Raw genomic sequence first — 21,545 nt, forward strand, 5'->3', positions numbered from 1 at the left:
AAGGGCTGAATAAATTGTGGTACATCAAACACCATGAAATACTATGTGGTGTTAACATGACAAATTGACAGGACACCAGCTGACCTGGAGGGATTTCCCTGAGGAGTAATTCTAGCTGAGATTTAATTAGTACTTCCTGTGTGCTAGGCACGGTTCCAAGGGCTTTCCATGTATTAACTCATTGGATCTTCACAGCTGCCCTGTGAACTCGGTGCTATTATTGACATCTTACAAGGGAAGAAACTGAGGCATGGAGATGTTAAGAAGGTTGTCCAAGGACGAGCAGTTAGTATGTAGCAGGGCTAGGATATGAACTCATGCAATCTGGATGAATGAAGACTTCTTAAAATCATTTTGTTTGGCTAGATATCAAAGTATATTTTCAGCGAGAAATGTAGCTATAGGATATTAATTCATAGCTGTTCCTGAATTCTCTGGGTTATTCTCTTATATCTTAGACGCTTAAACTCATCATGCTGTATCAGACCTTAGACATCATTTAGTCTTCTGGTTTTCCAGTTTAGCCCACCTGTTCCCCCCCTTTTAAACCAACTGAATCTTCCTGGTGAGCAAAATGAAACTCAGTCCTGACCTGGAGCTACTTTGCCCTCTCTCTTTTCCCCAGTCCATCTCCTTCATGTTACAGATGGAGAAGTGAGTCCCAGAGATAGAGCCTAACATTTATTGAGTCGATGTTTTCCAGGAATGTGAAACTCATTGTTATTAAGCCTTGCAGGTAGCTTTTATTATGCCCATTAAGGAAACGGAGGTATAGGTAGAAATGGGGCCAGTGTCACAGAGGGAATCAGTATCAGGGTTGGATAGAATCCCTGTCTAACCTTCTTCTCAAGGGTCTTACTAACCTACGACTTGAGAATTACAGAGGCCTTCCAGAGGCCCTTCAGTTGTATCTTGTCTCTTATTGCTGTTGGAATTAATTAGGAAGTTTTTGAGAACTTCTAACTTATATGGCATAATTTAGCATAGGTGACCGTGGGAGAGTGGCTTCAGAACAGACAAGGAAAGCGTTTTGTATTAGTCAGCTTGGGCTGCCATAATAGAATACCTTAAGAATGGGTGCCTTCAACAGCAGGAATTTATTTCTCCCTGTTTTGGAGGCCGGGAAGTCCATGTCAGGGTGCTGGCTGATCTGGCTTCTGATGAGAGCTGGCCTCCCTTCCCTTCCTGTCCTCAGCCATGTGGTGAGGGGCTAGACTTGATGGTCTTTAAGGCTCCCTGCACCTCTAAAGTTGTTCTTGATCTCTCTTAACAGTTGAAGGAAATCTTTGGATTCAAAATAGACTGTTCCAAATTGTCCAATGGGTGGTTAAACCCATTCATGCTGTGACAGTCACCTCAGGTCATAAAGCTTTCATATTTATTCTTTCTAGAGATGAGAAGCTGCCAGTTGTTCTTTAGTCAGCTGTAGTTATAAAGCAGTAACAATCCTCTAGGTGTATGGCTCTAATAAAAGACTTGCCCCAACACTCCCTCCCCCTTTTAAATTTAAAAAATATATTACTATTTTTTAAATTAAAAAAAAGTTTTTTACAATTTTTAAAGATTACTTTCTACTTACAGCTGCTACAAAATATTGGCTGTATTCCCCATGTTGTACAGTACATCCTTGAGCCTATCTTTTTTTTTTTTTTTTTTGCGGTACGTGGGCCTCTCACTGTTGTGGCCTCTCCCGTTGCGGGGCACAGGCTCCGGACATGCAGGCTCAGTGGCCATGGCTCACGGGCCCAGCCGCTCCGCGGCATGTGGCATCTTCCCGGACCGGGGCACGAACCCGTGTCCCCTGCATCGGCAGGCGGACTCTAAACCACTGCGCCACCAGGGAAGCCCTTGAGCCTATCTTATACCCCGATAGGTTGTATCTCCTACTCCTCCACCCCTTTATTGTCCCTCCTCCTCTCCCCACTGGTAACCACTAGCTTGTTCTAACTGTGAGTCTGCTTCTTTTGTGATATATTTACTAGCTCTTGTATTTTTGAGATTCCACATGTAAGTGATATCATACAGTATTCGTCTTTCTCTGATTTATTTCACTTAGCATAAGGTCCTCCAAGTCCATCCACGTTACTAGCTGCAAATGGCAAAACTTCATTCTTTTTTATGACTAATATTCCTGTGTGTGTGTGTGTGTGTGTATGTGTATGTAGGTATGTATCATATCCTCTTTATCCATTCGTCTGTTGATGGACACTTAGGTTGCTTCCATATCTCGGCAGTTGCTAATAATGCTGCTATGAACATTGGGGTGCCTGCATCTTTTCATATTAGTGTGTTTGTTGTTTTTGGATATATAACCAGGAGTGGAATTGCTGGGTCATATGGTAGTTCTATTTTTATAGTTTTTTGACAAACCTCCATATTGTTTTCCACAGCGGCTACACCAATTTACATTCCCACCAACAGTGTACATGGGTTCTCTTTTCTCATCCTCACCAACATATGTTATTTGTGCTCTTTTTGATGATAACCATTCTGACAGGTATGAGGTGTTATCTCATTTTGGTTTCGATTTGCATTTCCTTGATGATTAGCAATGTTGTGCATCTTTTCATATGCCTGTTGACCACCTGCATGTCCTCTTTGGAAAAATGACTCTTCAGTTCTTCTGCACATTTTTTAATCAGTTTGTTTTTTGAAGTTGAGTTGTATGAGCTCTTTACATGTTTTAGATATTAATCCCTTATTAGACATATCATTTGCAAATATTTTCTCCCATTTAGTAGGTTGTCTTTTCATTTTACTTTTTTTAACATTTTTATTGGAGTATAATTGCTTTACAATGGTGGGTTAGTTTCTGCTGTATAACAGAGTGAATCAGCTATACATATGCATATATCCCCATATCTCCTCCCTCTTGCGTCTCCCTCCCACCTTCCCTATCCCACCCCTCTAGGTGGACACAAAGCACCGAACTGATCTCCCTGTGCTATGTAGCTGCTTCCCACTAGCTATCTGTTTTACATTTGGTAGTGTATGTACGTTCATTGCCACTCTCTCACTTTGTCCCAGCTTACCCGTCCCCCTCCCCATGTCCTCAAGTCCATTCTCTATGTCTGTGTCTTTATTCCTGTCCTGCCCCTAGGTTCTTCAGAACCTTTTTTAAAAATTTTTTTTTAGATTCCATATGTGTGTTAGCATACGGTATTTGTTTCTCTCTCCCTGACTTACTTCACTCTGTATGACAGTCTCTAGGTCCATCCACCTCACTACAAATAACTCAATTTTGTTTCTTTTCATGGCTGAGTAATATTCCATTGTATATATGTGCCACATCTTCTTTATCCATTCATCTGTTGATGGACACTTAGGTTGCTTCCATGTCCTGGCTATTGTAAATAGTGCTGCAGTGAACATTGTGGTACATGACTCTTTTGGAATTATGGTTTTCTCAGGGCATATGCCCAGTAGTGGGATTGCTGGGTCATATGGTAGTTCTATTTTTAGTTTCTTAAGGAACCTCCATACTGTTCTCCATAGTGGCTGTATCAGTTTACATTCCAACCAGCAGTGCAAGAGGATTCCCTTTTCTCCACCCCCTCTCCAGCATTTATTGTTTGTAGATTTTTTTTTTTTTTTTTTTTGCGGTACGCGGGCCTCTCACTGTTGTGGCCTCTCCCGTTGCGGAGCACAGGCTCTGGACGCGCAGGCTCAGCGGCCATGACTCACGGGCCCAGTGGGATCTTCCTGGACTGGGGCACGAACCTGTGTCCCCTGCATCAGCAGGTGGACTCTCAACCACTGCGCCACCACGGAAGCCCTGTAACATTCTTTATATTAAATTCTGTTTTATCTCATATGAGTATTGCTACTCCAGCTTTCTTTTGATATCCATTTGCATGGAATATCTTTTTCCATACCCTCACTTTCAGTCTCTGTGTGTCCCTAGGTCTGAAGTGGGTCTCTTGTAGGCAGCATACATATGGGTCTTGTTTTCGTATGCATTCAGCCAATCTATGTCTTTTGGTTGGAGCATCTAGTCCATTTTCATTTAAGGTAGTTTTCCTATTACCATTTTCTTAATTGTTTTGGGTTTGTTATTGTAAGTCTTTTGCTTCTCTTGCGTTTCCTGCCTAGAGAAGTTCCTTTAGCATTTGTTTTAAAGCTGGTTTGGTGTTGCTGAATTCTCTTAGCTTTTGCTTGTCTGTAAAGGTTTTAACTTCTCCGTTGAATCTGAATGAGATCCTTGCTGGGTGGAGTAACCTTGGTTGTAGGTTTTTCTCTTTCATCACTTTAAATATATCCAGCCACTCCCTTCTGGCTTGCAGAGTGTCTGCTGAAAGATCAGCTGTTAACCTCATGGGAATTCCCTTGTATGTTATTTATTGTTTTTTTCCTTACTGGTTTTAATATTTTTCTTTGTATTTAATTTTTGAAAATTTGATTAATATGTGGTTTGGCATGTTTTTCATTGGATTTATCCTGTATGGGACTCTCTGTGCTTCCTGGGCTTGATTGACTATTTCCTTTCCCATATTAGGGAAATTTTCAACTGTAATCTCTTCAAATATTTTCTCAGTCCCTTTCTTTCTCTCTTCTTCTTCTGGGACCCCCCCCCCCCTTATAATTCGAATGTTGGTGGGTTTAATGTTGTCCCAGAGGTCTCTGAGACTGTCCTGCGTTCTTTTCATTGCTTTTTCTTTATTCTGCTCTGCAGTAGTTATTTCCACTATTTTATCTTCCAGGTCACCTATCCGTTCTTTTGCCTCAGTTTTTCTGCTATTGATTCCTTCTAGAGAATTTTAAATTTCATTTATTGTGTTGTTCATCATTGGTTGTTTGCTCTTTAGTTCTTCTAGGTTCTTGTTAAATGTTTCTTGTATTTTGTCCTTTCTGTTTCCAAGATTTTTTTTTTTTTTTTTGTGGTCCGCGGGCCTCTCACTGTTGTGGCCTCTCCCGTTGCAGAGCACAGGCTCTGGACGTGCAGGCTCGGTGGCCATGGCACACGGGCCCTGCTTCTCCGCGGCATGTGGGATCTTCCCGGACCGGGACACGAACCCGTGTCCCCTGCCTCGGCAGGCAGACTCTCAACCACTGCACCACCAGGGAAGCCCTGTTTCCAAGATTTTGGATCATCTTTACTATCATTATTCTGAATTCTTTTTCAGGTAGACTGCCTATTTCCTCTTCATTTATTAGGTCTGGTGGGTTTTTACCTTGCTCCTTCATCTGCTGTGTGTTTCTGTCTTCTCATTTTGCTTCTCTTACTGTGTTTGGGGTCTCCTTGTTGCAGGCTGCAGGTTCGTAGTTCCCATTGTTTTTGGTGTCTTCCCCAAGTGGGTAAGGTTGGTTCAGTGGGTTGTGTAGGCTTCCTGGTGGAGGGGACTGGTGCCTGTGTTCTGGTGGATGAGGCTGGATCTTGTCCTTCCTGTGGGCAGGACCACATCTGGTGGTGTGTTTTGGGGTGTCTGTGAACTTATTATGATTTTAGGCAGCCTCTCTGCTAATGGGTGGGTTTGTGTTCCTGTCTTGCTAGTTGTTTGACATAGGGTGTCTAGCAGTGTAGCTTGCTGGCCGTTGAGTGGAGTTGGGTCTTAGTGTTGAGATTGAGATCTCTGGGAGAGCTTTTGCCGTTTGATATTACGTGGTCCGGTAGGTCTCTGGTGGACCAGTGTCCTGAACTCGGCTCTCCTACCTCAGAGTCTCAGGCCTGACTGACACCCGGCTGGAGCACCAAGACTCTGTCAGCCATATGGCTCCAAACTCCGGAGCTCCACAGTCAGAGGCCCTCTTTTGCATGTGCTGTCTCTCCCCTCCTGCCATTTTTAATTTTTTAATTAATTGATTGATTTATTTTTGGTTGTGCCAGGTCTTAGTTGCAGCATGTGAACTCTTAGTTGTGGCATGCATGTGCGATGTAGTTCTCTGACCAGGGATCGAAGCTGTGTCCCCTGCATTGGGAGGCGAATTCTTAACCACTGAGCCACCAGGGAAGTCCCTGTCTTTTCATTTTGTCAGTGGTTTCCCTTGCTGTGCAAAAGCCAACTCAACATCCCAGAAGGCTTTTATAGTCAAGGGCTTAACTGACTGGGCGTGGTAGTCCCATGTTATGTACACTTATTTTTACCGTTTCTGGGAATTTGTTTTCTTCTTTCCTGTTTTGCAGTTTTCCCAATGTGAGAATGTTCTGGGATGTGGATGGAGGATGGAGGGGTGGGATTGGGGGGCGATTTACAACAGGTAGGGCTGAGCTTCCCATCAGCAGCTTGTTAAAGACTTTTGTTGATTTCTCTGCTGGGTACCAGGCCCAGCGCTAACTTGCTACTTATCACTTTCTCTGTGGCTCCCTTCAGTGATGGTCTCTTGTTCTGGAGACCTTGACTGGAAAATACACTCTGCTATCAGCAGGGCTCTTTGTAGTGTTTGGCCCTGGTATCTGGAGCATTCTGGATTGAGCCCAACATGCTGCGATCTGCAGGGCCGGTGAGGTTGATCCAGTGGGACTTAGAGTAACAGCTGATGGAGAAGCAGTGAGGTTAGGGACAGGCAGCCCCTTTTAAACAACCTGTGACAGTGGCGTTTGCTCCTTGCACTGAGCTCTAGAGAGAGTGAGGTTCTCTAGGTTGTTTCTCTTTTCTTCAACCATATGGGGCAGAAAATGTTTTCCTAGGAAGGGCAAAAGAGGGAAGGAAAGGGAGAGGTGCGCTTCTGACTTGTGGGAGGTAGGAAAAAACCGTGGACGTTAGAGTCCTGCAGACCTGACTCAGATCCCGGCTCAGGTAGTTGTTAACTGTGTGGGCAAGTTTTCCGAGTCCCAGTGTTCTCACATATAAAATGAGGCTAATAACAAAAACTGCACAGGCTTGTAACAAGAATTATGCGAGGAAAATGCCGACTATATAGTGGGTGGTCAGTATCTGTGGAGTTTCTTCCCCAGTGAACACAGGTGGGACTTCCTGGAACAGAAGCCGTGAACTTGGAGACCTGTCTTTGGAGCATTAGGGTGACCTGCTCGGGTCATAGATCAGGGGGCCAGAGCTGATGATGAGACCACAGGGCAGAACTTCAGTGCTTAAACACACCCATTCGGGCGCTTCTTTGGGGTGGGAAAGGCTTGATTTGCACAAAAAGTGTCGTGCCTTTCTCTCACGTGTGTCAGGAAATCTAAAACTGGTCTCCCCTCCTTATTGACAAAAGATCCTCCCTCCTGCCCTTTGGACGAGATTCGGTGACTCATTTGGGAAAGAGTACCCAAAGAAAAACTTGAAGGAGAAAAGTGGACGGTCACATCTGCCCCCTTTTGCACAGTCCCGAGTACAGGCTGTTTCTCTCCTTGTCAGTCTTGCAGGGAGAGGATTTATGTGATGAGAATGAGAGTTTTGGTATTCTTTGCAGAATTGAGATGCCTTAACCTGGAGGTCTTTTTGCCCCTACGGAATACAAATCCGATTAGGAGCTCTTTGTTCTCTGCCACAAATCATTACACGTCTGCAGTTTGCTCTTATAAAATATGGATGCTGACACGACTCTGCCTCTTAGGAATTTGAGTGCATTAGCTAATGATCATGAAACCTTAGAAATGGGAAACGCATATGAATGCTGAGAGCTTTTGTAATTACACATTTGCATCATTTTGCTTGGTATCCTTGAAGAGTCCTGCTTTCAGCATGAGAATACTCAGGTTGATTCCTGTTCTTCTAATTGTAGAGCAAAATCGGAAGAAATAAGCTCACAGAGTGCTCAGAGTAGATAAGTTGTCACAGCATCTCATGGAAGCCCTGAAGTAGCTCAGGCTGGAGTGGTTTGGTTTGGGCTGAAGGGGGAGAAGAGCTTGAGATACTGTAAAGGCACTGAAATGGGAAGGCATCAGCATGAGACGATGGTAATGGCGTCCACGCAGGGGTGTGCTTAGATGCTTATGCCTCTTATTCTTTTTTTAAAAAATTAATTAATTAATTAATTAATTTTGGCAGCATTGGGTCTTCGTTGCTGTGCTCGGGCTTGCTCTAGTTGCGGTGAGCGGGCTTCTCATTGCAGTGGTTTCTGTTGCGGAGCACGGGCTCTAGGTGCACAGGCTTCAGTAGTTGTGGCTTGAGGGTTCCAGAGCACAGGCTCAGTGGTTGTGGCGCACGGGCTTAGTTGCTCCGTGGCATGTGGGATCTTCCCGGACCAGGGCTCGAACCCTGGCAGGGCTCGAAATTGGCAGGCGGATTCTTAACCACTGCTCCACCAGGGAAGCCCTCTCTTATTCTTGTGACATGAGACCCATCACTTTCTCAGCCTTTGTTCTGGGCAGCAGTGAACACCCTGTATTGCAATGGGCTCTTTTTTTTTTTTTTTACACCTTTATTGGGGTATAATTGCTTTACAATGGTGTGTTAGTTTCTGCTTTATAACAAAGTGAATCAGTTATACATATACATATGTTCCCATACGCAATGGGCTCTTTTGATGTGGGTCACCTTCCTGGATCGTTAAGCCTCTGAAGTGCAGGTACTGTCTTTGTATTCTCTAGAAACATGCAGTTTTTCCTTTTTCTCCTTCATAGAATTATTTTCGGACTTAAGAAACTCTTTAAAAAGATGTCAGATGATAATGTTTTGAATACTTGGAGTAGAAACTTAAAAAAGTAGATATTAATTTGTGAAGGGGGTCACAGATAGTAACCAGACAGCGTGCCACTTGATAGCTGATGCTGTTTTTATTTCGTTTCAGGCAGTGGCGCTACAGCTGTGGTGCAGGCTGCTCTATGTAAACCCAGGCAAGAACGTGTAGCAATAAAGCGGATCAACTTGGAAAAATGCCAGACCAGCATGGATGAACTATTAGTAAGTAAAAGTGAAGGGGATACTGCTCGTTGCTTTTCTTAACTCATGGATACATAGAGATGGGCCGGAGAAGCAGGAGAGCAGAGAGCAGAGGCAACTTGGTGTTTTCTCCTGTTCGGACACACTTATTTTTTGGAAAGCAGCCCACATGGCTTTTTTCCCCTTATGATTGTGTTGTGTAATATACAGCTTACTTTGCTTTGACAAACAGAATTTTGCTCAGTCCTCATAATCCCCAGGTGGGGAGGGCCTCAGTGTTAACACTCTTTTTTATGAAATGAGGGAACAGACTCAGATGACCTAAGGTCATGTGATACTGAGTGCAGAGACTCAGATGACCTAAGGTAATGTGATACTGAGTGCAGAGTTAGATGGTGAGCTTCTGGTCCTCAGTCTTGAATCCTGATGCAACTAGGACTTACTCCCTAAACAATTTGCTGGTCATTTTGGCTTTCATAAATTACAAAATCTCCTATAAATTTCAGTTGTTCAAAATACTGCTGGGTAGCTTGCATTCTTATTGGCTAATGACAGGAGTTTATTTTTTGTACAGGGCAACTTGTACTTCTTCTAAATAAAGTACATTACATAAATAACTGGAGCTTGTCGGTGTGGATATGACTGTAGTACCACTGGTTGGTTGAAGGAACATTTGCTTTAGGCTTAGCTGACTCATTATTAAATGAAGAGCTTGGCAAATGGTTATTAGTTGCCCAGCAAACTGTGAAGGGTTTGAGAGTTTAATCTCATAAATATAGTTGTCGATCCGCCTGCCAATTTTCTTTTTTTCCTTTTGGTCATTTATTTGAGGATAATAGCATACTGCAGTGGAGGAGTTAACTGATTGGTTATCCCAGCACTAATCCCAGGACAAATATTAGTCCAATAGCTCCATACACGCTACAAAGTGTAATGACAGTTGGCTCCCGATGAAGAAGCCTTTTGTTAAAGCCTACATTGGGGGAATGGAATGTCATTAACAAGAGCTTTTTTGTCTTTACTCAGAATATAGCTTTTACTTCAGGCATAATTACAGTACACAACTATAGTATAAATTAAGTACTAGGATAAAGCTGTACTTTTCCAGATCTGTTTGGTCTTACATTTCAAATTAGACTACACAAGGCATAGTTTTCACTGGGATTGAAGCAGCGGATTGCCTTCTAAACCTCAGATTAAAGGAAGGGCTTCCACAACTTAATGTTAATTTCCAAAAAAAAAAAAAACTTTTTTTTTTTTTTGCATACATTTAAGGCTTTTACTCTCTTCGAAATTTCAGCTGTGCTTTGCTCTTACTGAAATTATTACTGCATACTTCTGTTGCTTGTTATCACGGTGACCAATAAAATTGTGCCTTTGTCATCGGACCAGTTTTCAAGATCACTTTCCGGAGTGGAAAAAGCTTTAAGCAAACTGTGGAGAGAGCTGTGTCCTGCTTTCGCCACTAACTTGTTTTTCAATTTTCGTCAAGTTACCTAACGGCTCTGCACGCTCTAAAAAGAGCTGAATCCCAAGATCTCTAAGATCCCGTTAGGAGTCCTCAAGTTCTGTGGCTATACAAAGTACCCATTAATTTTTAAAAAACCTTGGAGTATACATTTATACTTATGCCCTATTTGGAAATAGCACTCTTGGCCATGACAACTTTGCCCATGACAGTTGTATTTGATCGTGGTGTTCTGTTGGAGGTCTCACAGCCATCTTTTTACCACCAGCAGAATATTTATACAGAATATGTGTAAGGCTTGTGTGTACTTGTATCTGACAGCTCTGAAAGCAGCCTGCTGGGCTGATGCTTTGGTCTCTGGTTCCTACCAAGCTGTCAGTTGCCCAAAGCTTCCGTGTTTTCCCCTTGCTGACTTCTTACCAGCAGTCGGCTGCCAGCGATGATAGCTGTGTAAGGGTCCTAATGGAGGCATGAGGGAGAGACTGTCATTCCGGGCCATTTTCTCTATTACCCTGGCACCAGGAACCATAGCTGTGTCATTTGGAGTTGCTCGTGATTTAGCCAGAGCTGTCAGTGTGAGGACTGGTGCTTTTATGGCTTTGTGCTTGGCTCCATTAATCTGAGGTCTTAAGATTTACAAGTTTGCTTATTAGCAGTTAATTTATTTCTTTCGTTCTTCCCCCCCTGCACCCCCGTCCCAGCAATGCCCATGTTGTGTTAATGGAGTATAGTGTATGTGCATAATTATCTGTTTTTCATTTTAAAAGATGTATTGATTTGTTGCTCTGATCTTTCCTTAATTTTGAACCTTTGACCTTTCGATGTCTTGCTATTTCTAGGGATGGGGAGAATGGCTCTGGTTGTTTAGGACACAAAACTCCCAGGTCCTTTGCAAACAAAAAGAAATGGAATTTACAGTACAGGCTGCCTAAAGTTGTCAGGCTTCTGTAGCCCAGCTATCGGCCTGTGATTGTGTGGCGCAAAGTTGCTGTAATCCTTTTCGATTTCTAATCCTGCTGCTGCTCGCGCTTTTATTATCTCTGTGGGTTCACATTTTGGCAGTGTTTGGACATCCGGTATCCTAATAATCCTTTAATTCTGTGTGTGTGTGTATTATATACAGGTCAGTGCCTTGTGTCATTTCACAAACTGTGCCCTGTGTTGACTGGAAACCATTGTCCTTATAAGAAACAATGGCCGCTGGAATCCTTATCTTGTGGGACTGTTATGTTATAGAAGTCACAGTTATCAGCTATTTGCTGGCTACAGGAACAGCTGCCTCCCCTGTTGAAACTCTCACCTCCCACCCCTACTGTCTGCCCTGTCCCTACCCCGCTGCCCTGACTTCCATAGGTGGGATTTACCCATGGAGGTTGGGTATGATGGCAGAGAACAGTTTTGGAAAACTGGCCCTGGACTCTGCTTCTTGATGTGATGGCGGCTGTCCGAGTTTTCCATGGTCATAGAGTTTGTTCGAGGTTTGACTGAAGAAGATTCGAGTGGTCATGATTTCTTTTCCTTTTTTTAAATTTATTTTTTAATTGAAGTATCATGATTTCTGAAGCAAAGTAATAATCACGGTGTCATCTTCTCTGAGAATGAAGGGAGGAAAAGAAATGTTCAGTGAGATCACTGGTGCTAAACAATTGGTAATTTAAATAAAATTTATGCTGTTGAAATAAGTACTGTAATATCCTCAGAGATACTAATTTATTTGGTAAATACTTGAGTTTCTCCATTGTGCTTAGGCCCGTAAAAAGGATGAGTTTGGGGTATATACATGAGAGGACAAAGGTATACGCTCACTAAAAATTCATTTCATTTTAACAATTAGATTAGAACACCCTAGAGTAAATGTTTTCCTTGGCATCACATGAGTAGCATTTAACCTACTCAGTCTAAACTAATTGTTTTTCTATGCATTGTTTTGAATTTTCTTATGTGTTTTTGACTTTGGCTTATACATCCTAATCTTGCTAGGTTTGATGATCTTGGTGGTTAATTTTCCAGGAGCCAAGGGGTTTTTACTGGTCTGTTCTATATTCTTAACCATCCCAACCTAGATACTTTGATAATTTCTGAGAGTTGTTAATCCCATGTTTGTTGTTAACCCCATATTTTGTTAATCCCACAGTGTTAAAAATGACTAACTATAATTAGCTTAACACCCTCTGGGAGATATAGTTTTAGAGCAGAATTTGTTCACTCCATAGTTATTAAAACCCTGCTAGATGGTAGGCACTGAGCTAGATGGTGGGAAAACAAAGAGGGGTCTTTTTTGTTGTGGAGCCCAGGGACTGGCCAGTGAGTCTCTTCATTTTGGTACTGGGTTGGTGAGATGTTTGAGCTAGGAATATCTTTCTGCAGATTTCCTCTTTATTTGTCTAGAAATGGGTTAGCAGATCGATAGATTCTCTAATGTGTACTCCATTGAGGAAGTTCTTGCTTTCCAGTAGGAACCTAAGGCTTGCTAAGTGGGTCTGACCCACCGTCATGCAGACTAGTATATTCTTGTTGAAGATGGCCTCGAGGTTTCTTGAAAGGCCTTGGTTCTCTGGTTTGTGGTCAACCTCAAAGGTTAGGGATGCTACTCGAGGGCACACTTGGCTTCCGTTAAAATTTATTACGTGGGTGGAGAATTTATTCCATGGTCAGATGACTTTTCTGAAGTCATCTATCTTTTTCAGTCTCTGTTAAACCAGGTGACAGTGAATTCCATAAATGTGACACAGTCCTTCCTTTTATTTATCCTAAATCCCACTTTTTTCAGCCTTCAGGGCACACTCTCCTTTAGTTCTACCCAGGGATTGTTGACCATTTTGGGTCATCATCTTACTTGACTTTATGATTTTTAGATTTTAATCATATCCTTCTCAATTTTTTTTCTCTAGACTAGAATTCTCATATTTTTAGTCTGTCCTTGGTACTGAGTCACAGAAAACTCAGTACCATTTTCTCATTCTTTAATTTACATCAGTGCTATCAAATCTTACAGTTTAATTCTTAAGGGCAGGAACGCTTTAGGTGTAGGAAAAACCATGGCCCTGGACTTGGACAAAGTGCTTATTTCTTAAAAAACACCTATGCACCAGTGATGAATGCTGCAATTTGTGGTAGAGGGAAGATTGCTTCCTGGGTCAGAGGGCCTGCATTCTCCACTTGGGTCCTGGACTTGGGATGAATCACTTTCACTTCTGGTGCACAGTCTCCTCATTTGTTCAATAAGGAAGTATACTCGAAGGCAAAAATTTATTTTCACCACCAAAAGTTCTATGATTCTGTGTGTTTAAAAATTAATTCTTTTAATGAAATCCCCTTTTAAAATCATTTAAATAGAAACACTAATTACTAGCAAATTATGCTTTATAATTCAGGATGCTTTATAATTCAGGATAGCGTCAAGTCACTCCAGTGTTGTGGTGTAACGGTAAAAATTCACCATAAATTCGTAGATTTGGGTACACAGAGGGCCATCTGTTTCTCCTATGTACATAATGAAAAAATTTCTCAGTCTTGAAATAGAACAACTCTAGCATTTGCCCTTCTCTTCCTGTGTAATCTTATAAAGATATTTTGCTCTCACTGACAGTATTTGTAAGTAAATCGTGCTTACATTGCTCAGAACGAAGCCCTGCTCATTTTGCTTTCTGCTATAGTGCTATTTTATTTATATATTTATTTTTTAATAAATTTCTTTCTTTCTCCTCCCGCCGCCCGGCGCAGGCTTCTGATTGCAGTGGCTTTTCTTGTTGTGGAGCACAGACTCTAGGCACGTGGACTTCAGTAGCTGTGGCACGTGGGCTCAGTAGTTGTAGCTCACAGGCTCTAGAGTGCAGGATCAGTAGTTGTGGCACATGGGCTTAGTTGCTCCGCAACATGTGGGATCTTCCCAGCCCAGGGCCCGAACCTGTGTCACCTGCATTGGCAGGTGGATTCTTAACCACTGCACCCCTAGGGAAGTCCCTATTTTATTAATTATTTTGCTTTTCTCTTGATCTGCAGTTCCCTCTGTACTCCCCTTTCTCTACCCCTGACCCTTTACCTTTTCCCCCTCACTCCTTCCATACTTTCCTTCCATTTCTTTAGAGGAATGAATTAGCTATGATTTGTAGGTTATTTTGGAGAATAAAGCTCTAGATATTGACTTTGCCCAATGGTCATTTGAGAGAATAGTTATCTCCTATTATCTGACACAGGCTTCTCTCTTCCTTTTAAAATTAAATTATAGTATTTGGGGACCTCTAAGCAGTTCCTCTAGTCAGAAGGCGTTTTTTCCCTTTTAATTGAGATTTTAAAAAATGAAGAAGAAAATTTCTTCTGGTGCATTTTAACCCAATCTCTGTAATTGTGTTAATACTTTCGCAAATCTTGTTTATCATAGAAAAAAATTTATACCAGTTTGAGGACATCAGCTTAAAAAGCTGGAAGCTATAATGTATGTGTTTTCTCTGTTGTGTCAGTGAAAGTACTTTCCATTCTTTTTGAACTAAAGAACTTTCTAATTAGTAAATTAATTATTCATATCCCAGCACATCTCTTGTGATATGTGATAATAAATTGCATTTGGCTATCTCTTGTAGAATCTTTTGTTCCAAGGGTATAGCGTTAAAATATAAGCCTACTTCACTGAGTGTAGTACTATTTTGAGCATTTCAGTCTCAAGTATTACATTTTATAGTGTCATTTGTCCCTTGCCACTTGGCTTTGTAATTATTTTCATATGATTTGATGTTTGTGCTTACCCAAGTATAGTCCAATTGAGGGCAGAATTAGAAATGAGAAACTTTTGGATAATTTGAGGACGTACCATTTTGTTTTGTTTTGTTTTTTGCGGTATGCGGGCCTCTCACTGCTGTGGCCTCTCCCATTGCGGAGCACAGGCTCCGAACGCGCAGGCTCAGCGGCCATGGCTCACAGGCCCAGCCGCTCTGCGGCATGTGGGATCTTCCCGGACCGGGGCATGAACCCGTGTCCCCTGCATCGGCAGGCGGACTCTCAACCACTGCGCCACCAGGGAAGCCCAGGACGTACCATTTTTAAGAAATTAGAGAATATCACATATGCAAAAGTAACTTATTTTGGCTGGAGAAAAATAATTTTCTTTTTGGAACATTAAATTTAAAAGTTATAGCAGATCCAGATAATAATTAAATATCCTAATTGAATTTACTTTTAAGTATTCTTATACATTTGTTAGAAATGGCTTGCTAAAATGTTTAACATCTCTTTTTTTTTTTTCAAAATGTAAACAGAAATTAACATTTCAAGGCCCTTCAGGTTTCTGGACTTATATGTGCTTGGTAACAGAGAGACCCAGTACATACTCATTTTCAGAGTAGGAGAAAACGGGGAAAACATTCCCAGATTGAATGAATACAACTTCAGTTACATCTTTTTTTTTTTTTTTTAATACTTCACTTTTGCCATCCTCATAAACTTCTGGAAAATGTTATTGCTTGGGTTGAGACAGATGGTTCTGTTCTTTCCTATGTTATTGTCTTTCTTATTTTGGTTTGATTATATTTCCACAATTAATTAAGCTGACTCTGAAAAAGAAGGACTCGGAAACAGGGAGAAGGCTGAAGAGTGTTCAGCGGGGTTTCTGCCTCTGTTCCCTGGCAGAACCCCAGACTGCAGATCATACCCAGGCGTGGGACACGGGAGGCCGCAAAAAAGAAACACACGTTTCACCTCGCACTCTTATCCTTTGGTGACGAAGGCAAAAATAGCAGCAGTGCTGAAAACTGGCCTGGAGGTTTCTAGCAGCATTAATTGGCTGACAAGAAAGATGCTTCGTGTTTCTGTTTTTAACGAAGTCTTCGACTTTATTTTTCCCAGTATACCCAGTCATGGACAGTTAAATGATCAGATAGCAGTTGTTGATAGCTGAGTCTGATTCAGATTCCTGATGGCCAGCTTAAGAGCTTGCAGAACCCATAAGGCATCCTTGTTACTGTTTGCTGAAGAACTTTTTCAGCCAACTCTGAAAGAAAATGGTTCTTCCCCATTGAACTTTGCACATCACTCCTTTACTCTTTGCTTTCTTTCCTCTCCTTGGAAAGAGTTATTTTCTCTTGGTGAAAAATAACTATGGCGGCGACTTTTTCATTTCCAAGCAAAATTCTTTAGTGTTTTGGGGAACAGTTTTTGCAGAATGACCATCATTCATAACCAAGCAGATAGGCCCTGGGATGGGCATTCTGTTCTGTCGGAAGTAGATGTTTACCCATTGTGATTTCTCTGCTGATTTCAAGGGATTTTCCAGACCTACCTCCAGCTCCCCTGATACTTTACCTTTTACAACTGCTCTCTCTAGTTTTAAATACTTCTCCACAAACACTGATTAAGGCTATCACAAAATTTGTTTCCCTTTTCCTAATTTCTTACAAGTGTTTCCCTGTCTTCAAAACATCTAGACTTCCCCCATTTCTAATCCTGTCTTCATCTGGACTGTACTTGGATAGACAGTTACCAAATCATATGAAAATAATTATAAAACTAACTGGTGAGGGACATTGGTTGATTTACTCATAAATAGTACAGGTCAGAATATTTGACTTAACTCTTCCGTGAGTAGGTTTTTTCCTATTGGTACTCTTATTTTAAAAGAGGCAGAAGTTTGCTGCATATGTGGCATTTAATTTTTTGTAATTAGAAAACCCTCACAATGACATTTTTCATGATTGAAAATGACAGTCCAAAAAATACAGTGCTCTTAGGAGAGCTTTGTCATCTTTTCCTTCCAATTCTTGGCTGACATTTGAAATCATTGAAGTTTATGGGTTTTTTTTTTTCTTTTTCTTAAAAAAAAAATTCAGCTACTTACAGTATTGGGTTACTTATGAATGTTGATGAGCTTACCCTTCATAATGATGCTGATGTTACGGAAGTGCAAGCCTGACGACGACTTTCTGAAAAGTGTTTTCAATTAACGCGGTGACCCTCATATCATTTAAGGAATTCTTTAGATGCTTGGAGGGTGTTGCATACATTTTAAAGATGTATTTGGTTATCTCTTGCATTTGGAAATATACGTTTTATTTGATAGTATTTGTGGGTCATATATTTATTTTTCCTTTTTAGATTAAGTGACAGTGTGGAAATGTGCTTGGGAGGTAGATGTTTCTCTCAGCATTTCCTTGAAAGAATGAATGCATCTCAGTGCTTAGCTGGAAAGCAGCGCTTCTCAGCCTTCGCTACACAGTAGAATCACCTGGGAGCTTTTGAAAAATTTCATTCCCAGGCTGTGTCGTAAACCAATTTTACATCAGTGTCTCTGGGGCTGAGATCCAGGCATTGGTATTTTTTAAAGCTCCCGAGGCGATTCCACTGTGCAGCCAAGGTTGAGAACAAGTACTTTAGAATAAAGTTAGAAGTAGCACCTCCTCAGATTTAACTGCACATGGTGTTGGAACTGGGGTGGGTGTGACTTCTCAACCAAAGCTGAGTAGGATATTTTGCCACCAGTATCAGATAAAGAAGAATTTATTTAAGATTTAGCTAAGGTATTAAAATATGCTAATTTGGTTAAGTATAGTTTACTCTTTTGAATTCAGGATCCATTTAAATCTCTTTCCTTTTAGCACTTTGTGAATCGCATCGTCTTCAGGACAACAGAAACTAGACTTTAACTTTTTCCTAATTCTTATGTCTCCAAGCTCTTTTTTGTTTCTCTTTGTTCTGAAAGCTTTGCATAATCTGTTTAGACTTCTTAATTTCAAAAGCGTTTGAGGCAGCATACTAGATACATGAAGTATGATAAGGTGGTATAAATTAAACACAGGACGAGATACTAAGGGAAAACACAGTTGAGGATGTTGTAGAGTTAGGAATGAAGCGAAAAACTCATGGCCCGATGACGTGGACACGTGTTACAGGACACTCCTTGAGCCAGCAGGGCACAGAGCATGTGCATTATGTGACGTTTCTGTGGGGAAGGGTGAGGGCTGCCGCTAAGGGCTGTCTCTGTGCCTCTGAGACTTCAGTCGGGAACGTGGGACACATGGGGTTAGTGATCAGCGTGGGCATGCTCACACACAAAGAAGGAACATCGAGGGACTGACTTTCAACCTTCCTGTCATGTGCTAGGCCTTCTGCAGGGAGTTGTATAGATCTCATTTTGCTTATTTCACAACAGTCCTGTGTAGATGGCATTATTAAGCTTGTATTACAGAAAAGGATTCTGAGGCTCAGAGATGCTGGATGACCTGCGCAGGTAATCAGGCTGTGGTCAGTGGCAAAGCCAAGCTTCCAAGCCAGCTGTGTCTTAGAGTGCAGCCCTTCCGAAGTGGCTCCTGCTGGCTCACATCCCTGTTAATCATGGTTCCTGCTTATTCTCAGTAATAGTAATAGGAGAAAAAAATTTTGGGGGGGATGGTTAGACAAAGGCCATATAACAATATTAGAAAGTTGCTCATAAATATTTAAACACAGTTTTTTTTTTTTTTTATTTTAAATTTAAAACTTTCCCGGCTTCCCTGGTGGCGCAGTGGTTGAGAGTCCGCCTGCCGACGCAGGGGACGCGGGTTCATGCCCCGGTCCGGGAGGATCCCACGTGCCGCGGAGCGGCTGGGCCCGTGGACCATGGCCGTTGGGCCTGCGCGTCCGGAGCCTGTGCTCCGCAACAGGAGGGGCTGCGGCGGTGAGAGGCCTGCCTACTGCAAAAAAACCAAACCAAACCAAAAAAACTTACCAGTTTTTGGGGGTAGTTTTTTTCCTCCCAGCTCATCACATTTTCAGGGTAGGACGCTTTATGTTTTTTTGTGCAGCCAAACCTAGTTTGTCCCATATAAGAGGGATGTGTCATGTCCTGTTTCGGCGAATTCATCCGGGCTGGGCCAGCAGCAGTGTGTGGGTGTCCCTCTTTGATCTGCCTTCAGCCCACATCGCTCCCAGCAGAGATGCTGCTGTGGCTGCCACTTTGGTGTTAGCAGGTGGAACGGGTTTTTACTCGCTGCCCCATTTTAGGTCGCTTTTCCCACTCTTGTGAAATTTCACTTGTACTGCGTTTCAGGTGAAGCTGCAAGAGCAGATCCAGCTCTTCAAGCCACTGGGAAGCTTAAATACCGTGCTGTGGCTTGGTCTGGCACTTGATGACATGTCTGAGTCAGATTTCACTAGACTTCCAAGGGAGCCACTGTGTTACATTCCTTGACTATAGTTTTGGCAAATGTGTTGCCTGGGTTTCAGAGTTCTGTGAGTTCTTCCAACTTTGACCTCATGTTTTTCTCTCGCTTTGAATTTTTTACCCTTTCCCGTAGTTGTGAAATTCAAACCACTTTAATCCCACGATCTCCCACATTTCCAGCTTTGCCTCCTACCCCTTTCACGAGGTCTCACTCAGCTAGGCCTCGCCACCGGGCCTGTTCTCCTACCCTTCCTTCCAACCCTGGGGCCTGGGTTGCAGCCAGTCGTCTGTGCTCCTTCCTTTCACATCCCCGCCACCCGAGGGCCTGTCTGCCTGCCTTCTGCCACTTTGTCACTCAAAGTCTGGTTTCTGGACCTGAAGCATCAGCATCAGTTAGAAGCCTCTTAGAAATGCATAATCTCAGCCCCCACCCCAGACCTACTGGATCAGAATATGCATTGTCACAGGGTCTGCAGGTGATCTGGGTGCACATTCAGGTTTGAGAAGCGCTGCTCTAAGTCACACATCTTCCGTAGATTGTGTCCTAATTGAGGGAATAGAGTGTTGGAACCCAGGTATTCTGTAGGAAGAATTGGATAAAAAGGATTCTTTTTTCATCCATTTATTCATCTTTGGGTGATACTTTGGTTACTTTTAGGGATGGAAGGGATGAGTATGTTTGGGGGTAAATGGCTTTGCCTACCCATGTGGGTAAAGTTAAGGCACTGGGAAAAGCTTGGATAATTTAGTTGATAGGCTGTTACCAAGAAAGGATTCATATAGCAACCATCATCACTGTTGAAAGAAAATGGGGAGAGTAGTTCTGTAGAAAGAATATTTGACTCAAGTAATAGTTATATTTTTCAAGTTATAAAAAATATATAGGGAGCTTCCCTGGTGGCGCAGTGGTTGAGAGTCTGCCTGCCGATGCAGGGGACGTGCGTTCATGCCCCGGTCTGGGAGGATCCCACGTGCTGCAGAGCGGCTGGGCCTGTGGGCCATGGCTGCTGGGCCTGTGCGTCCGGAGCCTGTGCTCCACAACGGGAGAGGCCGCAGTGGTGAGGGGGCCATGTACGGGGGGGAAATATATATATATATATATATATATATATATATATATATATAAAATTGTCTTGGCTGGGTGAGGGTCCTCTTCCAGGCTGCAGACTTCTCTCTGCTTCCTCATGTGGTGGAAGGGGTGAGCTGGCTCTCTGAGGTCTCTTTTATAAGGGCACTAATCTCATTTATGAAGGCTCCACCCTCGTGACCTAATCACCTCCCAAAGGCCCCACTTCCTAATACCATCAGCTTAGGAATTTTGTAGGGACACAAACATGCAGACCACAGCAAAATTATAAATACAGTTGACCCCTGAACAATGCAGGTTTGAACTGTGGAGGTCCCCTTATACTTGTTTTCTTCAATAGTGAATACTATAGTACTACATGACTATGGTTGGTTGAATCTGAGGACACGGAGGAATGAAACCTTCGATACCTAGGGAGGATTTTTGATGAACGAAGGGTCGGCGTCCCCTACGTTGTTCAAGGGGAAACTGTATAAAAATTTTGTATCTCTGTAAAAGGCAACTAAGCAAAAGGTTTATATATAAATTAATTTAAGGGTTGGATAGGCCGGTATAACACCTATTTCTTCCTTTTTAAAAGTGTATTTCTACCCCGTTTGTGGAAATATTACTTAATATGGGGGTTCAGTGGTAGCACAGGTCATATCCCAAGGCAGAGTGACCGGTGTTTTTCCCTAAGGCAAGTTTCATCGTGTCTTTACACATTAGAGGCTCTACTGCATGGAAAGGCTGTGTAGTAGAATAGGTGGTGTAGGAGTGGGGAATATGGACCCCTGGCCAAGCGGTGAAGAGGGCAGTGAGGTTATGAGTGGTCAGACTGATGCAAGTCCCACCTCTCTTCTCAGGACCCACCTCTTCTTTGATCTGCCCTTATACTGCTCATAGGGGTATATTAGTAGTGGTAGTATCTGTGTCTCTTCTTTTTTTTTTTTTTAATCCTCAGGACTTTTAAATATCCAGCTGGTACCTCTACGGCCCTGAAATTTGAAGGAATAGAATTCGATAGGTTACATCCATAGGCTATCTAAAACAGTTTCTCCAAAAGAGTTTCTCTCTCTCTCTCTCTCTCTCTCCCTCTCCCTCTCTCCCCCTCCCTCTCTC

At 42.4% G+C, this 21,545-nt stretch overlaps 1 protein-coding gene across 5 annotated transcripts in view; it reads left to right on the forward strand.

Annotated features, from left to right (window-relative positions):
• STK39 (serine/threonine kinase 39) overlaps nucleotides 1-21,545 on the forward strand; it is a 476,424-nt gene that overhangs the window by 222,580 nt on the left and 232,299 nt on the right. For all 5 annotated transcript variants that reach the window (XM_027129207.1, XM_027129213.1, XM_027129185.1 and 2 more), the window contains one exon: nucleotides 8,671-8,783. In XM_027129207.1, coding sequence (XP_026985008.1) covers nucleotides 8,671-8,783 — 113 coding nt within the window. The remainder of the gene's footprint in view (nucleotides 1-8,670; nucleotides 8,784-21,545) is intronic.

The sequence above is a fragment of the Aethalodelphis obliquidens genome, unplaced genomic scaffold, assembly GCF_003676395.1.
Source record: "Aethalodelphis obliquidens isolate GAN/ISIS:26980383/991018 unplaced genomic scaffold, ASM367639v1 scaffold2, whole genome shotgun sequence".
Taxonomy (NCBI): domain Eukaryota; kingdom Metazoa; phylum Chordata; class Mammalia; order Artiodactyla; family Delphinidae; genus Aethalodelphis; species Aethalodelphis obliquidens.